At 42.3% G+C, this 24,953-nt stretch overlaps 1 protein-coding gene across 5 annotated transcripts in view; it reads right to left on the bottom strand.

The window, feature by feature from the left end:
* The window catches only part of slc8a3 (solute carrier family 8 member 3), a 102,309-nt gene that overhangs the window by 21,228 nt on the left and 56,128 nt on the right, over positions 1–24,953 (bottom strand). For 2 of the 5 annotated variants that reach the window (XM_040137293.1, XM_040137291.1), the window contains exon 2: positions 15,449–15,555. In XM_040137293.1, coding sequence (XP_039993227.1) covers positions 15,449–15,555 — 107 coding nt within the window. Of the gene's footprint in view, positions 1–251; positions 286–362; positions 382–15,424; positions 15,556–24,953 lie in introns of all 5 variants that reach the window. The other 3 variants (XM_040137289.1, XM_040137290.1, XM_040137288.1) reach the window with 3 other exon arrangements.

Below are 24,953 nucleotides of genomic sequence, written 5' to 3'. Positions count from 1 at the left end.
AAAGCACCCGACTGGCCCCTCCCCAGATCATGGGGTGTGTCAGCGTGGAGTGAAGTTGGACGAGAAGGTCGTCACTGGCACCAACATTAATGAGAGCCCACATAGAAGGTTGGTGCCCCCTGCTGGCCCTCACCTGCGCGTTAAGACAGGCCTGACGCCGTGGTGTGCCGCTGGCATGGCAGGTAACTGTGCGGCTCATCCATATCTCTGTGCTGAAAAACAGCCCCCACACACCTCTCAGGAACAATTACTGCTCTTCCAGCTCCTCATCACAGATGGTGAGGGCTTTCAGAGCACCTCCCCCCTCTCCCTCCTCTCCCTCCTCTCTCCCTTATCTGGGTCTCATTGTCTCTTTGGTTGACTGTGTCTCCCTCTCTCCACCTCTCTCTCTTTTTTTTTTTTTAATGCTCAGACTATTTCTGTTGCTCCCTCCTCTCTCCGTCTCCACAGCCATCCTCCTCCTGCCGCACCACTTCCCCCCTCTCTGCCCCTCCCAGCTCAAAATTCAACAGTTCAATTTAAATCCATTACACCTAAGCCCCCGACAGAGTGTTGCATCCATGGTAACCGTTACCAGACAACAATCTTGCTGCGATTCTGCTCCCACGGCGAGGCCGCTGGTGGCAGGGAGATGCACTGAAGGCATGTGAGGTGGTTTTGACGTGAACGCTTGAGTCATTCACTAAGTGACGGGTCCTGTCCTTCAACTGAAACCCCGATCTGGGATGGGAAGGGCTCGCAACATAAATCACGTCAGGCTGACGGAAAGAAACGTATTTGTTTAAAAGCGGCATCGTGGTGATTCAGAGCACAGGAATGAATCTAATTTGATAACAATACGCCAGCCTTCTATTGCCATTCCCCATGCATGGCTGCCCCTGTAACCCTCCTATCGGCTGTGCATGATGCTATGTAAATGTGGATAAGAATGCAGCAGCAGTGGCAGCAGTGATGGCTGAAGTAGCCCTGCTTCATGGCTCTGTCCTTGAAGAAAGAGTAAAGACACAGTAAATCCCCAACACGGCGTCTCACATCCTACACTAACTACTGTACAGCAGCAGAGTAATCACAGCAGAAAAAGTCAGCTCTGACCTCCACTCTCAGGAGGCAGTGCTGTAAGTATACACTGCAGCGCCACCATTGTCTTGATTCATGGAAAGTTTGGCAAACAATGTACACAAAGATAAAGATGAACAACGAAAATATGCAAGCTTATAATCACAATCAGGGATAATTGAAGGGACTGTTCATGCAGTGCTTCCCACAATAACACTGCACCGCTGAATTACCATTTAATTGCATGTTGATACAATCAATGCTGCTTTGACAGTTAGCTCGGTGCTAGCAAAGGGGGAAAAACATCCCGTATGGAAAGACGCTGCAAAACAAGACACCTGCCTTTTAAAATAAGCGACAATGACTTTTGAAAAAATGATTGTTGCAATTAAAGCAACACCTATATTTGACCATTGCTGAGGTTATAAGATATCTAAAAAACATTTTATAATGTTAAAGTTACGATCCTTAAGATTTTCATGAACACAAACCCCATTTATGATGTTATTTATGGTCAGCAATTTGCCTGAAAGGGTTAGGGTTAGGCTTTTACATTCAGTAATTACTCCTCTATGTTGTACTTTTTATCGCTAGTGCCTTCACATACAAGGAATTCACGGAAGGGGGAATTTATCTCATTGATATGAGCTCTGCAGACCTTAGCAGTGCATCTTTCCGTAGTGAATGTTTGGTGGCTCGTTCAAAAAGCTAATGTGCAGGACAAGACATGTTCACGTCAGTAAGTTCGATGAGAAGGAGACTTTGGCAGGGAAGCTAATGTGGGTTGTTGTTCAGCCTGTAACTTTCGTGTCGTGTAGCAGGCTGCTGTCTGGCTCAGTGTGACTGTCGGCCTGTAACAGAAAGATGAGATTACTGCTTTGAGCAAAGACTTTATTGGCTGTATGGAAACAAGTTCTCCAGAACTTGTGGTATTCCAATGAATGACGGCAAAGATAGGGGGCGGCACCGAGAAACCCAAAAATATGATACCCTGTTGTCTCAAAGGAAACAAACAGATAACAGACAAAAAAAACCCCAAAATAACTCAATTTAATTTAAGCTGGACTTAAATGCAAACATAACATTTTCTGCTGCTGCTGCTTCACATTAAAGACGTCCAACTGGTTCGCAGTGACCACGTTCGTTCTTTAGAAAAAGCGTCTGTAAAACAAGGTGTGATTTTTAGCCTTTTTCATCAGTTTTAAATATTGCAGGGAGTGATGGAACAAGACGGAGCAGCCACAGTGAGCCGTCAGATGAACTCGGACTGTTCGCGACATGATCGTGTTTGTTTGGCTGGACTGCAAACATATATACCAGCTGCCCCTCTGTTGAATGTATGACAAATTAGGTGTTTAAGGAGTAGATAAGGAGTTAGATATCTGGGACCCGTAGTATTGAAACCACACTTGCTGATACTACCAGTAACCACGGGTGTTGCCAAATTACCCATGATTGACATTTTAAGGATTACAGCTTTAATAACTCAAGGTCACAACTTTTAAATTACTATTTTTCAATCAAAGGAAGTCCAGTAATGTAGAAAGTGCATTAACTCTTCATGACCTTCATTATCATGTCACACCCTGCCTCTGACATTCCTCCTCTTGACCCCCAAAAGAGTCAGAGCTTTAATGAAGTCAGGGTCTGCGAATGCATGAATAGCACCGGGCTCCCATTTGAATTAAATCTATTCATCCGTGCCAGTGTGATTTCTCCGTGGTACTGAGGCAACCGAAGGCCCTCCGAGTCGTGACATTTGTGCCGTGGCTGGTGGAGCAGGCGGGGAGGTGAACACCCATCTGCCTATATCCCTGACCACGGATTCCAAACCCAGTGCAATATGAAGCCTTTGACTGGAATGACCAAGGTAAGAGGTAAGAGAGAAGCCTGCAGCGAAAGTCAGATGTGGTTTTCCCGCAGATATTTATAAATTCCCTATTAGGACGAGTAAAGAGAGGAACAGACAGCTCTAGATTATGCAATTAAACACACGTGCAAACACAGTGTCAGACACACAAACAGACCTGCATCCATATCACGGACCTACTGAATGAATCCTGCAGGTCAGGTCCCCTGTGACACACAGGCCTTGGGGCGCATTTTACGATTACAAAATAATCTTTAGTTTAATCTATTTCTTGCATTGGGAAGAGTGCAAGTGTCACACCGTTCTAACTGACATATTAAGGTAATCCCTCTCAGCTATCCTGTGTCTATGCTTTGAGTCTTGAAAGTAAGCCAAGAATGAACCCAGACACTTTGCTGACAACAGAGGGGGGATTTAACAGATTTTTAGACTGGGAGCAAACTTCCAACCCCTCCCACCAGGACAGACGCAAGTTCATGAGGCAGGTGCACGATGCATAACACAGATCCCCGGCAATAAAGACGAGAGGAAATCGTGCATCAGAGATGTTCTCGGAGCTCGAGCTCACTTCTCAAATGTCAAAGTAGTGATTAAGAGAAAGACTAAGGCAATGCAACACAATACTCAAAGCACTGAATTGTATTTCCATTGAAGCTAATTGTTTTAAAATCTATCTCTACACTGGCCCCTGGTGTATTGTATTAAGGTTTTGTATCAATGGTGTACAGTGCAGACACGGTATAAACAGTAGAGGTAAAGCGACCAAATCCAGTGAACTAGAGGCTTCCTTCAAACCACAGACCTTTATATGTAACTCCAAATTGTGTCTCTTAATCATTTAATCGAGGACTGCTCATATTAATTCATATCTGACACCAATTCGAAGCAAGACAATAATCAAAAGAAACATTCACAGAGCAACAGTGATGAGAGACATTAATATTTGAGCCAGCAGCTGCCTGTGATTTGTTCTAACGTGAGCATCTATTTTTGACTGAACTAAGATGTCTGCCCAAAATACTGATCCAGTCTGTTATCTTGTTTAGGTACATTGTTTTATCTCATTGTTCCTATTGCAAACGCTGGGTCTGCCGAGCTGCAGGAATGTGCGAAAATTATGACTTGGATATGGCAAGTGGATATGCAGAACTAAATCTGATCCTGAGGTGGGTATTTGAATGCTTTTATAGTTTTACAATCAACATGGGAAAGGCGCTTATTTGCTTTCTTGCAGAGAGTTAAATGAGAAGAACAGAGCCACTCATGTCTGGATAGTAAATATGAAGCAACCAGCCAGCAGCTGGTTAGCTTAGCTTAGCAAAAAGAATGAAAACAACTGTTCTTTTTACACTTCAGCTTTTGTACATTAAGTAAAAAAAAAAAAAAAAAATATATATATATATATATATATATATATATATATACATAATGTGTTAGCTAGTGAGCTTTAAAGGTGCTGGTAGGTGGATTTTCCTGCTTCTGTGTCAGATTAAAAGCATCTCACTGGCGAAACATGGGGTTTCTTTTATTTTGAAGAAGCCCCAAGAAATGCTACGTATTTTGTCACCACAGCTGGCCCTGACCACAACGCCTCCGTTTTTGTGAGGATTTAACAAACAAGATATAATGTGTTCATTAGTAAGCTTTAGAGGTGCTGTCAGACGGATTTCAGTACGTTTGGACAGAGCTAGGCTAGCTGTTTCCACCTGCTTCCAGGCTTTATGCTAAGCTAAGCTAACCATTTGCTTGCATTAGCTTCATATGTAACGGTTTAGTTATGAAAATCATATCAATCTTCTGACCCAGCCTTCAGCAAGAAAGCTTTTTGTGAGCCTTTGGGGAAAAAAGATGCAGAAATGCACACAATTTATCTTGAATTTTTAAAGCTGATTTGCTGCTGGATGTGGCCTTACATTTACTGTACAGATATGAGAGTGGTATTAATCTTTTCATCTAACTCTCAACAACAGATGTTGAACGTTCAAATGCAGGCTGCCTTTACGTCACCTGATCCGGGACGTGGTCCATATTAAACTGTAAACATTGCTTAACTTTCCAGATGCCTTCTGAAGTCTTCAATGTCAGACCACTGTCACCATCCATCCTTTTTTTTTCTGCTCTTCCTAAACTGAGCTGTGGTTACGAAACAGGCCGAAGTCTTGGGGTCACGTCCCTGAGTCGCCTGCCAACAGGTGGTGAGGTTGCCGCCTCTGCGGGGAGCGACAGCTGTTCCCCCGGTGCTCGCTCACCCGGGTCTCGACGCTTCTGCTGTCAGTTTGCCGAAACAGAGGCAGAGCTCGACGAGCCTCTGGAAAACCGATTGGAAAAGCACCAGGAGAGCGCTAAAACGACAGGTATTAGCAGATCAGTGGCTCCTGTGTGTCATTAGCTAAGGTAATAATGGATTGCTTTGTGAGAGGTTCTGTTGTGTAATGATGCATATTATGGCATCGGCCCTCGTTTTAACGACATATTAGGTCTGTACTGACTACAGTTTAACTGAAACCCACGTAAATGGCATTTAATCCACAGATCTTTAGATTTTCACTTCCTTTCTGTCCTTGTGAGGATTGCAGCAGCTCGTTCTCCTCGTGACTCAGTCCACATACAGTTCCTCGGTGACGCAGGGTAACAGATGTGTCCTTACGTGCTGGTGCTGCTGTGGGAGGTTCCACTGTACAATCAAGCAAATGGCAGCATAATCCATCCCATACACACCTATACAGTACAAATGATTTTTTTTTTTTTTTAATCTCAATGGTCTCAACATGAAAAAACAATAAAGGATTGAGCATGAGGGAATTTTTCTGGAAAATCTACAGCAGTGAATGAGGTCAAAATGATGCTGAACAGACTAATCCAGTGTCTGTTGTGTTGTGCCGCGTTGCCGCTGCAACGTTTCTACACTGTAAAATGTTTCATAGAATGGTTCAGTTTAAAATGTACATTTCCCTGCTGCCTTAAAAAAGCGAGTTAACTGAAACTCAACACTAGCACTGTTTTCATTAATATGAAAATAAAATACTTATCTTAACATGTGTTAAAGATAGACAGAAAGTTTTCAGGGGGGTTTCTGAGTTGTTTTAACTCTCAAACAATTCATGCCGGAAAGTCTGCCGAAAATGTGCTGATCACAGAAACTCTCAGCAGTACTTTCATTCACATTTATTTACTTTAAATTAATGACAAAATATGAATTGATTCCACTAGATTTCTACATGATGTTTTACAGCGGATACTTCTGGTGCATACGCAGCAAACACTTCCTCCTCCTTGGATTACAGTGAAATTGGCAAAACCATCAGCAGCTTCGCTCTGACCTACTGGCACATCCACTGGGAGATCCCTGGTGCCATCTGTAATGGCTGGTGGGGCTGGTGATAAGGAAACGGAGTCTTTATCTCAGCCCAATTAGGCAGCTAATTGATTCAATACCAGTCATTTAGAGTTCCTCCGAGCCCAGGATTGAGCATCTCGGCCCTTTGAACAGGCGCGAGGACCCTTGAGGAGAGCAACCAGGGGGAGACTGTGTCCGACCCCACAAAGCCAGGGGATTACAGCGATCAGCCACAAAGTTAAAACAAGTTGACGGTTTTGATGTTGTGGCTGATCGCTGTATACTCCGGAGAGAAATAATCAGTTCAACAATACATCAGGGGTCAATCTGTCAAGAAATGGACTGATCGCTGATAGTCACAGAGTTCTCTTACCTATCAAATAGTTCATTTATTGAAGCTGTGTGTACTGAGGTAGCTTTCGTTTTCAGAGCTTTAACTAAAGCTTATTTTTTTAACTCGATCGATTATTGTTAAGTTTATGAAACAAATAAAAATAGTGAAAAATTTCCATTAAAACTTCTCAGAGGTGACCAAGACCGGAACCCAATGGTATTTAGTTTAAAGTGATATAAAACGGGGAAAAAAGTAGCAAATCTTCACACTGGAGAAGCTGCAACCTGAGAATATCTGAGTAATTGGTTATCAAAATAGTTGCTGATTAATTTTAGTCAATCATCTAAGTGATTATTGGAATAACGGTTGCAGCTCTGATCATTTTATTGATTGGTTATATTGGGCCACTTTGGCAAACCAATCAGCAATATTATGGAATTATTGGATTCACAGGATTTTTGTATCAATGTGATGATGTTCCTTAATTTTTTAGATATTTAATTCACTGGATTAACCAAAAACAGACAATCCCATTGGATCATATCATCTTTTAGAGTTTTTCAGTTGAATTTCTAGGATATTTTTGGTCCTGTTGTATTTTACATGTTCTGTAATTTTTGAACAATTTCCTCAAAAAAAGAAACCTGTAATTTGCTCCTGCTTAAATGGAAAATAGAGACAATGTTCTGAGAAAGTAAATTTAGTTACTTGAATTAAGTCTCTAATGTAGAATTATGATCAGTGGAAAAAAAATCCTTCGAAGAACTGCTAAAATTGTAATGACTGGAAATCCATTTAAACCCATGTAAATTTGAATTTATTACTGGAAACTTTACTCTCCATTTATGCTGATCTGTATGTTTGCCTGCAGACAAATTTTACACTTCCGCGCGTTCAGCTGATCTGCTGTGCACTCACTAAAAATAATCTCTCGGTTATGCCAGAAATTCATTTAAATTAATTAAATGAAAATGTACCAACACTGTTTTGGTTTTTTTTTTTTTAAATATATATATAATTAGTACCAAATTACAGATCACCAAATGTTAAGCCTTTTCCAGGAACCTTCCTATGAATTTAGACCAACATATCAGTTCTTAGGAAACTGTTAGGAAACTACGGGATCTGAAAAATAAAGTGTTACTAAATAGATGTTTACTAAAAGTGGTGGAATGCAACTAAGTAGATTTACTCAAATACTGTGCTTAATATACAAGCTTTAGGTACATCTATTTTACTTGAGTATTCCCATTTTATGGGAATCATATCCTGGATCCCTTGCACAAATAACTGGACTCATGCAGAATTAAATTTAAATTTTGTCTTCATCAAAGAAGACTATTACAAGCAGACATATTTTTCTAATGCCAGATTTGTGTTTATATTTTTTCCAAATCACCATGTCATTAAAAAAATCTGTAAAACCAACTAATTAACGTAAAAGTTTATGGCACATTTTAGGCACTGAGCTGAGGTATCGAGGCCGTATTTCCATCCACAGATGTGGTGCCATTTACAACGGTGGCTGTGGCCTTTCATTTCCCGTGGTGCTAATCCGCCACTGCCTCTAGCTTTCCATTTCACTGTTCGGAGGAGGCAAATAACACTTTTCACTCGGGTTTGATTTCATTCAAGGTCAATTTCAGGGTGACTGCTAACAAAGGGATGGTAAGCTTGACTTTTAAAGCAACACAGAGGGCAGGCTCATGGAAATCACTGAGTCAGATTCACGCCGCCCGTGACACCGACAAAGGGAATGTAATGAGCTCAAAGTTCAGGTGGCATGTGCTCCTGGTTCTATCGGTTTGGAAGAGGCAGATATTATTCATAAGCTGACGGAGAAGACCGTGTGGAGGTTGAGACTAAACCTCCAGTGGTTACTCCAGGTTTCATGTGGTTATGATAGTAAAACAAACCTCAGAGGGAAGCCGCTTTAATACTTAATCAATATTTAATACTGAAATATACATGGAAAGCCCTCCTCCCCTTCATACACACACTTACTCTTGTTCACGCGTGCAGTGAGGAGAGGCAGTCACTCCCTTGTACACATACACACTGATGCTACCTTCCTCCAAGTTGCATTTACATATACTGCATCCTATTCGATATACAGCGTAGCTTCCCCTCATCAGCAGCAGCGGGCTATCGGAGCCAGTGACGGAAAAGCGGGAGATTGCCTGAACTCATCCTCAAATGCAGTGGCTCCTAAACGTTTTGACCTGTGACCCATTACAATAAAGCAGTGTCTACTTTGTGACCCCCACGGAGGGTTGCATATGTTCATGAGCTGTGAGAAGTGACCGTTTTAATTTTTTTTTTTTTATGGGGCCCAACGGGTAAGAATCTCACGGAAAAAAAAAATAATTGAAAAGAATTAATTTTGTGCATCATAAATATGCTAGGTATATATTTTTCTTCCCCCTACACTGGGTTTATTATTGTCAGATTTTGAGTTTTTTCAACGTAAATATTTCACTTCAATAAATGATAAGGAACACTAAATGAAACTGGAAAAAATAGTCATTTTAACTTAAAATATTGAGTTGAATCCCTGGACAAAGACTTGCTTTAACTGTGGACAAATAACTTAAATTTTAGTGTAATGAACTTCAGTTGTTACTTTTAATCTTTTTCTAATTGTTTCTCTATTATCAATTACCTTATTTAATGCAGTTGCCCTAAATTTTTTAAGTGCAAGTAAAAATAGAGTATATACTTCTTCTTCCCAGGAACCCCTCATATTTCTCTTGTGACCCCTTGAGGAATCCCGCATCATAACCTTTTTTTATGGTTGTGACCTCTGACTTCTCAACAGAGAAGTCAGAGGTCACCAATACCAGTGTTGCGGTCCCATCCCTGGTTCCCCAGAGGGAATCTCCTCAGTTGCTTTTTTCTAGGATCTTCCACCAGTAAATTGATTCAATTGACGAGGTCACAGCCAAAGATCTTACTGAAATATAGCGTCTGCCGTTTGCCTACATGTACTGCTACTTCCGCAACTGTCAAAACAGACACTACTACCCACAGCTAGCATAACTACTGCTACACCACTACTTCTACCTCAGCTGTCCCTGGCACTGCTCCTGCTACGGCCACGACTACAGCTGTGCTACTACACTAGAGTGACTCTTACTACAACAAAAGCTGCCGCTGCTGCTGCTCCATACCGGCAACACCAGCAGCAGGAAGGAATGAGGCTAGCAGACGGAAGCTGGACCAATCAGCGAGTGTGTCTAGAGGCAGAGATGATGATGACCGTGAGCAGCACCATATTTATATACATTTTTAGGTGAGCACTGTATTTAATTTGTGGCTCAGACTGATTAAAGGCCAATCTAATTTCCTGCAGAGTAATTTTGGTCTATGCCCATTTACGATTCCCCACACCTAGTGGTACCAATTGGATACCTATTTTTACTCAACGTGAGGATGTAACGCAGTATAATGAAGACATAGTCGAAACATTTCATTTTCTCGTGGTGTGTTTTCAGTAACGTCCTAAGTGGTTCATTCAAGCTTCATCTCTCCTGGCCGTGGTGCCAATAGAGGACTGAAGAGTTACTTTGGTTTAAGCATCCCTCCATAATATGACTCACAGCTCATGTGGAGGTAATGAATGTGTGTGTGTGTGTGTGTGTGTGTGCGCGTGTGTGTGCCTGATGAAGAGGACTGGGAGAATGACCTGGCCTGGCTCAGACAATAGCATGTGAAGTGCCCTTAGATGCCATGAGAGCTCACTCCGAGCGGGGAGGCTGACAGGTGGCACATTTCCCCGCGCGAGGCATGATCTGAATGGAAAGTGGCAGGGTGGTGGGAGATGGAATACCACAGGGGCGAAAGGGGCCTTCATCCTACAGCCACGCACGCACGCATGCACAAACACACTGACGCATCCAGACACACGCACATCTCATACACGGAATACTCACTTTGGTGCGCTTCCTCATTCAGTTTTATGCACACATGGAAGAAAGACGCTCGAGTGAACAAGCCCATGCAACACAATGTAACACACCACCGTACATGAATGATGCAGACGCCAGCGACGGCTTTGCAGTGCACTTCTTGCAGTGTCACTTGAAGGTCTCACGCTTCCAAGCCTACCCGGTATCCCCCCGATACGTTCCCCTCCTCTCATCTAATGATTTTTTTAGACACTTTGGAGGTGATTTGGGTCTCCTTCTAAATCTCTCCAATCTTTTCACTTTTTCAGCACAAGTGTGTGTACTTCAGACCTCGCTATGACAATTTTTAGCCTGGGGAAGAAGACTCTCCGAGGCTCATCATTTATTTAGTATGTCTTATTCTATTTATTATCCATTACTCACAACAAACTAGAATAATAGGTAACTGGTCATTCAGCAGATTTTTATCTAGCCTGCTACTAGTGCTGAAAAGAGTGGTTGATCGATCGATAAGTTGGTCGACTAAGTCCTTATCGAGCAAAAAAAGCCAAACATTCAGTGGGATCAACTTCTCAAATTAGGGGATTTGCTGTTTTTCCTGATTTTATACGATTGTAATGACGCTGTAGACCACACTGCTCAGTGCCACCCAGCTACAGAATGACATGGTATTCATTGATTTCTTTGCAAGGTGATTTTGCTTCTGCCCAACAGAGAAGTCAGAGGTCACAGTCAGACACAAAGCGACCCCCCCGGAAGGGTACAGTGACCTGGCTGGAGGCACCTCAGCAGGATAGATACATGCTGACATCCTAACATGAAGTCCGCGTCCCTGGTTCAAGGATCATCCCTCATTGTGCCATCCTGTGTTAAATAAATGTACAGAATGACATGGTCCATGGTCCTTCTGTCCTTGTGCTATTTGTGTCAGGATATGGGACTGATCTAAACTACTAATCCGAACACAGCCACGCATACAGTTTTCCTTGGTTGACACCTTAACGGCAAAGTTTGGTAGGTTTAAAGTCAAACTGCTGCATTGTGAGAAAACCGGGAGTTGTAAACAAAAGTGACGTGGTGTCACAAGTAGCTTGTTCCTGAGTTTGATGATCCCTCCGTTCAGTGATGAGTTTACAGTACTTCCCCTAGTTTCCATTCCTGTTAAGAACACCTGAAAAAAATATATGAATATAAGCAGCACTGCAGACTTGATGTCGTGCTGTGTGTTTAAAAGTCGCACTATGCCTTCCAAGTCTCACAGTTCGAATGAACATCAACATGTCTCATCACCCCAGACACCAGAATAAATCCTGCCCTGTCCCTCGACAGACTCGCCTTGCAGCAGCAGCGGCAGTAGTCGAGTGGCTCGCCTGGCCACCTCACCAGAGGTGCTAATGGTATTGACCACTTCAGTGTAAGTTAGAGAAGGGCATAGCTGGAGCCGGCGGTAAACAACTCCAGACTGACAGGTCAGGGTGACTGTTGGCTTGATTGCTTTCATTACTCACACACTGTCCAAAGTCAGACCTGCCAGCCTGGGACTCACTCACATCTGCCAGACCCTGCTCTCAGCATCCCAGGGTATGAGCAAATCTAGAAACGCTGCAATGCCTGATTTAACTGCTACTAATGAATAAAAAAATCATAGAGTTAAAATGAGATCTGACAATTATTTTTGGGTTCCTACTTTGATCATCCATAATAGAGAGATAATAGGTAAAGAAACAAGGGTTAAGTTTTTTTTTTTTTTCGTTGCAAAATACTGTTGGTGAAAAGGCTGCTCGGAAAATAGAGCAAGGCAACAAAACAAAACAAAGACTCTCATAGAATATTCATTAATTCTGCTCCTCCACTCTGGCTTTAATAAGGAGAAAAACAAACCCAATCAGCCCCACATCAGTGGTTATGAACAACAATATAATTGCCACATTATATATGAAAAGTGAGAAATTATCATATCATTCACATCACTGCGATCCTGCAGCACCTACGGTGCAAACAGGAGAATGTGTGTAACCCCTCTGCTAAACACTGGCTTGTTTTTTTTTCTCTCATTTCAAATCAAAGCGATTTCATCAGCACGAGCACATTCATAAAAGATGATCCTGCATGGGAAATAATACTGGAAAGCTTTTTCATTACCTCCTCATCATATATAGATCAAACATTTATTACCTCCTGCATTTAAAAAAAAAAAAGAAAGGTAGATGAAGTAGATATTTCTCGTATTACTCATTGTCAACGCTGTCTCAGATTTCATTAGCGGCACAGTTGACGTTTTTCTAGTATCAGAATGAGCAAAATTTTAATCAGTTTGTTTAATAAATATACACAAGTATGTCAATAGGGAAGCGGTGCAGAGGTGCATCACCGACAGATAGATTAAAAGAAAAACAGCCTTCACTGTACATAATATATGTACAAAACGTAGGAAGTTACAGGATGTTCTGAGCTGTTGGAGACAGAAGAAAACAGAGGGTTTCACTTTCTTTTCCCTGTTAGTGTGTGAACCAAACAGAGCAGCTGTTTGATCTCTTCAGACCAAACCTGGCCATTGGCATGAGTCTTCCTTAACTCCACCTGTCGTTACCCATCCTCATCTTTCCCTCCGTCTGAGCAGATAACCCTCTCCCTCCTTCACTTCCCCCGCACCGATTCTGTCTGTTACAATCCTGACTTGTGTTCGCCGCAGTGAACTCAACAATCCTGCTGCAGAAACCTCGATGGCTGCAAGAAATGAAGGACACGTATGAAGAATGAAATGTGTGTGTTTGCACTGTATGTTTTTTTGTTTTTTTTTTGTTGGCACCTGCGGATGCAATGCAATTGTTTCACATTTTGATTGGCCCAAACAATATTTTCGGAGCGTTTTTTTCTGGGGCTACTGGGGAGAGACCGCAGGGCTACTCAACCAGCAACCACCGCACATACGTCCTCACGAGGGTAGAACGATGAGGAAGCTTTTCTTTCCTAAGATTTCAGAAAGCATTTGAAGGGAGCTTATGACTGTGGCTGAAATCACTCTCTCCTCCGCTCTTTCACCTCTGCCGATATAACAGACACTCAGTAGTTTACTTGATAGTGAGATTTCAGACACTTACTAACTGTCAGAATTTTGCATTGTCGCTGCCAGGTAACGCTAATTTTCACATCTACAGAATCCAGCCCATGGCATTGTGGGATTGTTAGCAGTTTTTATTTTTGCGATAAAACCACCCCCATGTTTATCTGTGACATAGCAACCAGCCATATCTGTCTAAAGTTTGTTAGCTAAGCTACTTGTCATGCCAGACCAAGTAGGACTTAGCCAGCAAAATCCCTGTGTGTGTTGTATTGAGCAATTGTGCGTTTTATTAATTATAGATTCAACTTTTCATTTCCTACAGGAATGGAGTCTTATTTTTTCTCTCAAAAGTTACATCATCTTTAACTTATGAGGAGAGTTCGTGTCTGGTTAGATAGAGACTTGGTGTTAGGGTTAAGATCAGAACTAAACTGAAGTTTAGCTCAAGGTTAGTATTAAGGTTGCAGTTAATTGCAAGGGTGTGAACACACACTAGTCACTGAAGATGCTAAATACCTTTGTGCATTTATAGGTCAGTATATTTGCAGCCGTTGACATAGATTTAGAGAATTTAGCAGCAAATGCTACAGTGAAATAGGTTTCAAATTCATGGTTCTGTAAGGCTATTACAAGCAGCCAAAATGAGATGTGTGACAGACAGTTTGTGTGTGTGTTTATCAGCATGTGTGCAGGTAAAATCTGCGCCAAATCGAGGGGGGGGCGGGGCAACCCAAGAAGTGTCATAGAGCAGCGGAGGAGTGTTTGGAGTGATGCAGCTGTCACTCATAAAGACCTGCACAGTAACCGCTCTTCATCATAACTCTGATTCTGAGACCACAGGGAGCCGGCACCACTCAGACAGCGCTGCCAGACCCAATAACGTAAACATAATGAGCTGTAGTGTTTGGAGGCAACAGCCAAGTGTTAGATTCTGCACCCTCCGCACCAGCTTGTGAGGCTCTCCCGTCCCCTGGCCCCGAGCGTGGTTACATAACACTGCATCACAGTGCGCGAATCTTAAGAAAATGCCTGTTGGCTTCTTTCCACAGACATTACCAATGACGAGCTGGGAACAAGACAACAAACAAAACTTATGATGAAAACTTGCTTTGATTTGAATTCTTCTACGTTCCTATTTTTATTTTTATACTCACCTTGCTGCAAAAAAAAAAAAAAAGCATAAAGACAAGCTAGTATAAATACAGTCTTGCAGTGAGTAACATGGACCCTGCCAAACAATACATGACCTCAATATAAGCTGCACACCAGATACTATCAGAAAAAAGATTCTGTTCTAGTTTCTATACAAACTAATAGATTCAAACAGCCCTTTCAGTTATACGTCTAATAAAACAAACCAATAATCTCATTTCACCAACAGCAATTTGCTTTCATTTTTCACCCAAGCAGGCGCATATACCATATGTAAAAATAGCTACTAGTCTCTGCATTTAGATAAAACGTGTCTTTACATAATAATGGCTACTTTCTCCGTGCAGATGGTAAATGATAGCAGCTCTTAGACTCCGTGTTCTCTTTTTATGCAGATGACAGCGCCGTCTGGGGAGACTGTCATTACGACGGGAATCATTTTGCAGGAGCTTTAGATGTAATATGAAAGCTATAGCCTAGCTATGAGAAAAATGATTCTCAGGTGCACAGAGGTGTAAAAGGAGAGGGTAGCAAGGGGTGAATAGGGCACCATACAGGGCAGCAGAGTAAAAGGTCAGGTAAAGGAAGTGGACAGAGAAGAGACAAAAAAGCCTGGGGAGAGACAGAGGCTACAAATAGTGAGAAAAAAGACACTGACAAAGTGTGAGAGTGAGAGACAGAGAGAAAGAAAGCGATAAAAGACAAAGAAAAAGGTTCAGTACTGCACCTTTCTGCAGACTCATGTCTACCATGCGCGGCTCGGCCAGCTCCAGGAAGAAGTTCTTGTTTTTCTCATACTCCTCATCGTCAATAATTTTCACGTGAATAAGTTTGCTGCAAAGGGAGAATAACAGGGGAGGAAAACGGGAAGGGGCGTGAACAGGAAAGGGACAGAGAAGGAAGGAGAGGGGGAAGAGGGAGAGAGAAGAAGAGAAAGGTTAATTTGCAATGGAGGGACTCAGGAAGTGCACTGTAAGTAGGATTAAAAATCAGCATGGAAGAAAGGTTAGGAGGTGAAAGGTCAGCTTGCTCTGGACCGGCCTTGTCTGTCAGCAGCTAGACTCAACACACCGACGGGTTCCAGCGAGCTCACTGGCTGCCACGGGTGTCATGACAACCACATTTATCACAGCGTCTGATACAAGTGGAACGGAGGGTGAAAAGCGCTCCACGGCGGGGCTGATAAAAGAACACAATGAACTGAAAACAGCAGCGTGTAATCAATCAGGTTGTAAAATGTGTAAACGGACATTTCACAAGGGCAAAAAGGTGAGTGAACGATAAATGAAAGAAACTGTCGCTATCTAAATCGATTTTTATGGCTCGATGTTTCAGTCAGAACACTTTCAATGAGACGGCTGGATGGACACTGCGAGGACTCCCCCTCCTCTCCGGGCACAGACGAGGTAGATAAGAAAGAAGCAGCTTACTGTGGAGTTTATTGCTCCCGTTTGAGGAGGACACCCCTTCAATGAAGTCAAATGTCTGGAGGGGTGAGGCCCTTTCTCTGGGAAAGAGCCGCGTCTGACATCATCACACAGAAACAGCTCAATATGGCACCTCAGCCCCAGCGGCGTTCTCACCACTGATCGCCCTAATTGATCTTTTTAAAGGGTTATTGACGAGTGCGGGCAGTTAAGTGGTCAGTAGGTACCCAGATGTCTCCGTGCCTCACCATGTCACAGCGGGGACTCCTCGAGGGATGGCTTTGTGGAATTCGACTGGACTCATGCAAACGCCTCACCACGCCACCTGCACATCAGGCGCATCGCACACACCTGATGCTGGAGAATGGAAATAGACCGGCGATGCTCAAGGGGAGTCATGACACTCGCTACATCCGCTCTCTTAGGCCTCAGAAAGCATTCCCTGCAAGCTGCAGACGAGTCAACAATAGTCGACAGCAGCGCAGCTAGCCCTGAAATAGGGATGACATACTTTATTATGGGTCTGACATCTCATGGGAAGACTCTTTTCCTCTTCACCCAAGCAAAAATACAATTTTTATGCATGTTATTTTGGAGAGCATTTGGAAAGCAGGGGTTCGGCTAATAAGATAAGTGGCACAGCGGCATTGCTTATGGATAGCTGCTCATGTATCATGTATCGAGTCAAAAAGCAGCTTGTTCCCTGACATCCCACTGATGTACTTCTGGCACCGTGACATATAGCGCGGCTTGCGTCCGTCAAAGCACCGACATGCACTTTCACACACTCACAGGCGTGCCCACACACACACACACACACACACAAAAGCACGAACTCGGTCTCTCATACACCCACACACACACGGATATTTATACACACAGACACTCATGCTGCACACACCATGTATATAAAAGTATTAATCCGAGCATCTCCAGAGGAATTAAAATGTATTTCTATCGCTGCTGTAATGCATAGCTAGATCCCTTTCTCTGGCCGGTGTACTGTGTATGTAGTTGGATTTGAATCCTGCCCACCGAGGGGGAGACTACTATCTAAGATCCCGTTAGTACACTACACGCAGCAGAACAATCCATCTCTCTTTTCTCTCATCGCATCCCACCAGCAGGGCTTTCCTCAGATTGCTGGGCGAGATGTCTGGATGTGCCGCCGCCGCCGCCGCCGCCTGGAGAAAGAACCTCGCTTTTCATCAGGAACGAGAAGAGGAAAACACTGGAGTCTAATGGACAAATGGGCTCAGGTAAACACGCACAACACCTAGCTGTAGTACTGAACTGCGGCCTTGCCTGACAGGCACATAGGCACGAAGAATCCGAAAATACAGCCTTTATGATAATGTACACATGCAAAATACAGCCATGCACATCACAGCGTGGCTGATTAACCTGCTAAGGTGCTCTAGGGAAAAAAATGCTGCTGCTGGACCCCTGTCCCTTCTTCCTTTCTGTTCAATATGTACAGTTTTTTAATAAAAGAATATAACCTGGCCTCAGTCTTTCAGTGTGGTAACTCGGATAAGCACATTAATTTAGGTATACGCAACAAACGGTCTCAAAAGTACTTTTTGACACGGGCATGTATCGAAATGAGTGATGAAAAAAGATTTTTAGGCGACTCTGGGAACAGCACAAGAAACTGTAAACACAACATTGACATACGGTCTTATCACCTTATCAAGTTGATGTGGTGAACATGCGTGCAAAAGTTGTTTATTTACACATTCAGAAGACATGAAGCAATGTTAGCATCCATTTGGAGTTGTGTTTCTAGACATCTGGCAAAAAAGTCTGATATTTACTCTCTTTTTAGCTCTGATTTGGTCTCTATCACTTTCTTAGGGAAATGCTATGTCTTTGTCACCTGTTTGGTGCTGGGCAGGCAGTGTACAGTGGGTTTTTCTGAGCTTTCTGCTGAAAACAGTGCTAAAACGATGCTGATGAGAGCCATATGACTGAACTACAACAGCACAGTTACAAGCTATAACCAAAACAATTGCGCTGAAAGATGCTAAAATGCGCCATAGAGCTGAGGGAAACGGCAGAGTTGGGTAATAGTTCTCTGTTAGTTTGTCAGTAAGGGTGACCCCTTTCACATTATTGTTAATATAAAAATATTGATTAAGACAGCTTTAAGACAGGGCCTTAGGGTTGGGTAATAAGGCAGGACTCACCTTGAGGCCCTTATCATGTCAATTAATATTGTAATTTAGTTGTATACTGTATATTACCAAACAAATTTTCTATAAAATTGGCACACACTAGTTAACACAGTAAACCTGGAGCTGTTGGTTCCCTTGGAGTTCTTGGCAATGGGGACAGTTGCCTGCTTTGATTGCTTAGTAATCTAACTAAGTTCGGTAACAATATCTTAGAGCAACATTTTTGAAAAATGTGATGTCATTAAAGACCAATTAGATTTGATTTTCTGCTAGAGTTTGGTTAGGCGGCCCTAATTAAAAAGGGACTCGTGGAAGTCAATAAAAACAATTAGTAAAAACCATCAGCCATTTTAGCATCATGGAGACGTTTGAGCAGTTGCACAGTTTACCAACACATATTGTTAATTATCTCTGGAGGTTGACAACATATTAAATGAACTTGTCACCAACATTTTACACTCTGGTGTACATGCAATTAGTTCTCGTGATATACAGTGAGCTAATGGGGCTCAGTGTTTCTGTAATTTTAACAGATTGTGAAAATAACAACAACAACATCACAAATATACATATTTTGTTTGTATTTGACACAAAAAAGTTAGATTGGCTTTACATTTGAGTACATGCGTGTTAAAATAAAATGCTGAGCAGTCCAGAGAAAACTTTATCAGTTGTGTCTGATGAGTGTAAAAGCATAAACAGTTCAAAGTTGCTGCTTTGAGCCTTTACGTTATTGTAGTGAATATTCCCACATGACATGAACGCAGCCATAACTAGCATTTCATATACAAAGAAAAAGGAAGGTACTGTGAAAGTAACTGTGACATGAAGGGAGAAAGAAATAAGAAAGAGAGGATAGAAAAGAAATCTGTCCACATCATGATTTTGACTGTTTCTGTTGTCAAAAGATTGCCAAGAGAAATTCCACCACATCCCCACACACACACACAGAATAGCAGGTTATATCCTGGATTTGTTAAGTACAGCTGTATTCTACAAAGTTGACCCCTTTTCTCTGATTCATCCTGGACAATATTTGCAGCCCTGGCACACAGACGACTGCTAAAAAGGACTGTTACATACACAAAGAGACACACACTCACTGACAACATGGACGTAACCACTGACACAGTAGCCATAGTCACAAACGCCCACAAACACACACTCACAAACACACACATGGAGCAGAGCGTGGGGGACATTAAGCAGCATTTGCATTTGACTATGACGATGATCAATAATTCATCCATCTATCCCAACATCTGGCAAGAGCCACTCTAAACGAAAGGAGAGTGTATGTTTGTGTGTGTGTGTGTGTGTGTGTGTGTGTGTGTGTGTGTGTGTGTGTGTGTGTGTGTGTGTGTGTGTGAGAGAGTGAGAGAGTGTGTGTGTTTGTGTGTGTGTAGGGTGTTAGGGACACAATCAAACACCTGCTGTGTACACAAACACAAACCAGAGAGTGGTGTTTACAGGGACTGTCCTGCCGTCGGTGGTGCGGATGGGGGCGTAGTATGGATGGTTTCACTGTGGTGTGTTGACAGAAAAGACACAGAGGGTGTGACAATGCTGCCTTATATACACACACACACACACTGACTCACAGGTATACACGCGCAAGCTCACATGTCTCCGCCGCACCCTTTTTATTTACGGTATCTCGATATGACATTGTTTTAGCTGTTGTGTCTGAGCTGCCGTGATATTGGTTCAGGGGTGTAACACGACCACGAAATGGCATCTTTACTTCTTTTGTATCATAAGATATGATAAGATAAACATTACTGATCACACGCAGGGAAACTGAAGTGTTACAGAAAAATGCTAAGTATATGAGAGTAACTATATTCTAACACTATACACATTATAATCACCTACTGTATTCTAGATACTAATGAAGGATAAGAAACAGAAACAACAGTACTAATTACTATATACACAAAACTAAATAGTAACTCTAAAGTGCATTGAGATAAAAATAGTCACATGTAAAGTGAGGAGACAAGGACACTTGAGGGAAAGGAATCAGGTGGTGGGTTAAGTGTCTTGTGTTTGCAAGTAGCGGGACGAAATACAGTTACTGCACTTTTAGCAGTGAAAACAAAGTGTGCGAGATGTGTGTGTTGTATCGTGAAGACTGTAGCGCAGACGGTTAACAGCGATTAGTGTGATTGACTTACACGATTTAACTCCTGCTTCAAAAAAAAAACCAAAAACAGGATGTTGCGGTAGCATAATCAGAATGGTAGGATGGCTTGATTCAATTTAACGATCGCACCTACTTGAGCAGGACTAACGACCTACTTTTTTCAGGAAGTGTTTTTTTCAGTTTTGTAGGAGCTTAAAGTGTCAATTTCATGGTGTCTTTAAAGCTCTATGTGATAACTTGTCACAGTAGTAACAGTTTAGAGGGAAGGTACGGCAGGACTTCGTAGCTGCACTCTGTTGCACTTTTGATGATGTTAGACAATAAACAGGCATGTGCTGCCTGGTGCTTGCAGACCACGGTGGATTGAGAAACTAATACAGATTGGTAACAACATTTAAAAACAAAATTCCTATTCATCACATCTACTAGTGCACCACTGATTAATTTGGCAATCTCAAATTGAGCAAAATGCTTATTTACACCCTGTATGAGCAAATTACAACAGTGGTAAGAATTAAAAGTGAAAATTTCACTAAGAAAAACTGATCACATTCGAAGCAATAGTTTGACATTGAGAAATACGTTTATTTGCTTTCTTGCAGATCAATACCGTACCAGATCGATACTTCCATGTTTGCATATTGAGCCGGGAGGCGACTAGCTTAGCATAAAGGCTGGCAGCAGCTAGCCTGGCTCTGTTCAAATATATAACAAACCAGCACCAAAAACTATGTAATTAACTCCTTGTATCTTGTTTATCTGATCCACGCACAAACAGAAACGTAAAACTCACAATTTTTATGTGGTTTTATGGAGAGTAACCCGCTGTAACTGCTGAACTATGGATAGAGTCAGGCTAACTGTTCCCCAATGCTTCCAGGCTGTTTGCTAAGCTACGCTAACCAGCTCTGCACTTAACACACAGACATGAGGGATCTAACTCTCGGCCAGCAAGCCAACAAGCGTATTTCCCAAATTTGTCCAACTGTTCCTTTATGGATGCTATGTGTAGCACTTTTGGAAGTTTTGGTAGTCCCGTTGATTGTTGCTATGTGTTGCAAAGAAGAAGTTGCATGCCTTCTCTGTTCTTCCTCTCCGGTAAGTACACTGTATTTGCATTGAGGGGTAACATTGACATGAGCCAGTAAGCCTCCAATATGAAAATCAACACAATAAGCTGAGGTCGAAACCCAACACTCTTCTGTCGCATAAAGCAGTCTCCCTTTGCGCAGTGGAAGTAGACTACAGAATAAATCCCAAAATATCCAACCTCCAGGAAAGTAAGAAGTACGTACAATGACGTCTTCTCACAGGTGTTCTCATCTGTTAAATTGATTTACACCAATGTGTCAAAATTAACGTGCTAACGATTTATTGATGCTAACATGCTAGACATAGCTCCGCCTAAGTTGAGTATCAGTGTGGGAAGTGCCACTGGGTAATGACAGGCGATTAGAGGGTTCACACCTCCGCTGCACTGGTCCGCCTGCAGCCTGCGGCCCTCTGCCTTCCCCAAGTCCAGAGCAGACGGGGGAGGGAAAAGAAGTGATGAAAACAGTGAAGGGAATGAGACATGAAAAGTGGAGGTGGTGCAGGGAGCCAGAGAGAGAGAGAGATGGAGAGGCAGATGCAGAGTGTCTTTGTCCCTCTGTTCTGTGGCCAAAAACCACACTGTGGCTGAAATTTGCTTTAGCTCTCCGCCTCCTCTCCACTTCCCCGTGACTCTTCTTCGACAGCAGATTTACTGTTTTGGTCTCCTCTCTGGCTTTCATTCCACAAACTAAATAATATAAGCGCTTGAAGTGTGAAACCACTGTGGTGGTGTAACACATCAGAGGAGGTGATATGTGATCGGTGTGATATCCAATCTCCGCTTCCACTTTTGTCTGTTTTGTCTGTTGTTGCAGACTGACCCTCGAATTGCTCGGCTTTTGCTCTGCAAAGTCTTAAGGTTTTCACAAAAAGCAGGAGGACTTATTGTAGGTACTCCACAGGAGCAGGAGCTAAAAGGGCTGCAATTAAATACAAACTTTCTCTCTCCCTCTGTATAAAACACCTGCTGCCACTGACCCGGGCCCTGGGCTTTCTGGTTTGAACTAAACAAAACCTTTCCAAATTCTCTTGAAAGTTTCCTCTGCCTACATCTCTTCCCTTAATCTACTGAGTGCTTTTCAGTCGCTTTCCACCCTCACGCAAGACTGCTTTTAACCACTGCTAAAGCACACTTGGAGGGACTGAAGCATGGTTTTTAAACAGCACACATTACTTCCGCTTCACCGCAGTATGGAGGCTGTGATGGTGGCGGGATTACGAGGGGTTCTGTTCCTAAAAATTTTCGGTAAAAAAGAACACAATCTGCATCTGGCTTGAAGTAAACCAACCTGAACAGATGGGCAGGAAATGAATTACAGAAAAGAAAATGTGAGATGAAACAATAGTAAGGATGATCAAAAAAAAAAAAAATCTCCTTTCGTAAGCCTGCACCATTTCATCCGCTTTCAGATCATGGGAACACCTCCATTCAAATTCCCAAATAAAGTCAAGCCAATAAAGAGGACAAGGGGAAAGAAAAGGCCCAGTGCCTCGTGGGAAATCAGTGCCTTAATTAAGCAGGCCTGGTTTCTGTCACCAAGTGCAGGGATTATGGGCCTCGCTCATTATAGTCCTGATTATTGCCTTACCCCAGCAATCACAGGAAAAAAGCCAGTAAACACATTTGTCAATGATTTCTTGTCAATCTGATCAGATTTAATATTCCACACCCACAAAGCCTATATGTCCCTTCTTCCCCTCACCCTCATCTCCTCTCGCTCCGTGTCCACTTTATTTCTTTTTCGTCCGGTGAGGCAACGAAAACAAAGCATACTTGACCAGCTAACAAGGAGCTCAACGTTTTATAACTTTTATAAACAAAAAATAAATATATTTTAAAAAATCCCCCTTGAAAAACGGCGGCCGAACTGCTGTAGACATCAGTATTACATAAACCAAGCTCTCCATTTGACGACTTGCAAATTTGCTGTCCAAGCTTGAGCCAGATGCAGTGGCTATGATTGCAAGTTGTCGAGGGGGAAAAGCATGAGAGTAAGTGCAGCGGTGCCAGATGCTGTTTGAATAATACATGTCTGCCAAAGTGAGTCTCAGTTTGAACACTCAATCCAGAGAGAGAGAGAGAGAGGTAAGCACCATGTATCCCAGATCTACCAATATACAAGATGCAAGCGCAAGAGTTCCTTGTTATGTTCAATCATACCGAGGCGACCGAATGGCCTTGTACCGGGAGAGACAGTCATTCATCCAGAGGACCCAAATTCAAGCCCCCACTCTGGCAAGCACCCTCCCCGCTGAAGTGTCCCTGAGAAGCTCATGAAGGGTGCGATCACATTGGAAGCAATTTTAGAAGCAGGGGTTTTTTTCTTTTTTTTCTTTCCTTTTTTTAGAGGGAGATTGATTTGTGCGCCGTTCGTGTACCTAGAGTTTGGAGAAACGCATCAGTTCACAGTCACTGTTGTTTTGTTTCCTGTGTCCAATCAGATCAGGTGACAGATGGGACTTGTGTAATGATTTAGAAATAATAAAACTGGAAGACAGACACAGGGTCGCCGTTAATGATGATTCATAAGTTACATTAACGTTAATTGAACTACGTGACAAACATTCACTTCATGGCTTCACCAAGAAGAGTTAGTATGATCTAAAAGAAAGCAGCACACACAGAGTTGATTTTAATTCCTTTCAATTATTTAATTATATATTTCTAATGTTTAGTGAGCAACATTACAAAATTGAAAGGTTAATATTAAGATTGTTTAATATTTTAATGTTCATGGCCTAATTTCTCAGTTATACCACTCTTAGTATGTCCGTGCTTTCAAAAAGTTACTAAGGCAAACTCGAGCCAACTTCTCAACAAAAAGTAATACATTTTTATGACAATTATTGCGTCACTTTATTTATGTCCAATTTTTATTTTTTATTTTTTCTAAATAATAAAGCCACAAAGAAAATATAGCACTGGGATAAATATAGCAAACATTTTCTTGTTTTAGTTTCTCAATTGTGAGGGTTTTCTGCTTTTTTTCTGTGTTTTAATTCACTGTAACTTTAGTATCTTTGGGTTTTGAACAGATGGTCCAACCCTATCGACATGATAAGCAAGAAAATAGACCTGATTATATTCACCGACAACATTTTACTTCCAGTGTTGCCATTTTCTATATACTTGCTTTCCACTCAATATATACGGTTGGGTTAAGGTAGCACAAAGATTGCAGTTCTAGAAAATAAAACATGGTTATGATAATTAAAAAAAAGGAAAATCAGCTGCAGGTCTTCGATGGGATGCGACCATCCTCTTCGGTAAGAAAGTCGGACGTGCTACTCCCTATCCACCACCCAACCATCACGCCCTTTCCTTACCACACACATTAAAAGCACTGTACACCGAGACATAATACCGAGGGGATACTGGGCGGGATGGTC

The sequence above is a fragment of the Xiphias gladius genome, chromosome 10 (assembly GCF_016859285.1).
Source record: "Xiphias gladius isolate SHS-SW01 ecotype Sanya breed wild chromosome 10, ASM1685928v1, whole genome shotgun sequence".
Lineage (NCBI taxonomy): Eukaryota > Metazoa > Chordata > Actinopteri > Istiophoriformes > Xiphiidae > Xiphias > Xiphias gladius.
Note: the sequence above shows the minus strand (reverse complement) of the source record. Positions and strands in the feature narration are given on the sequence as shown.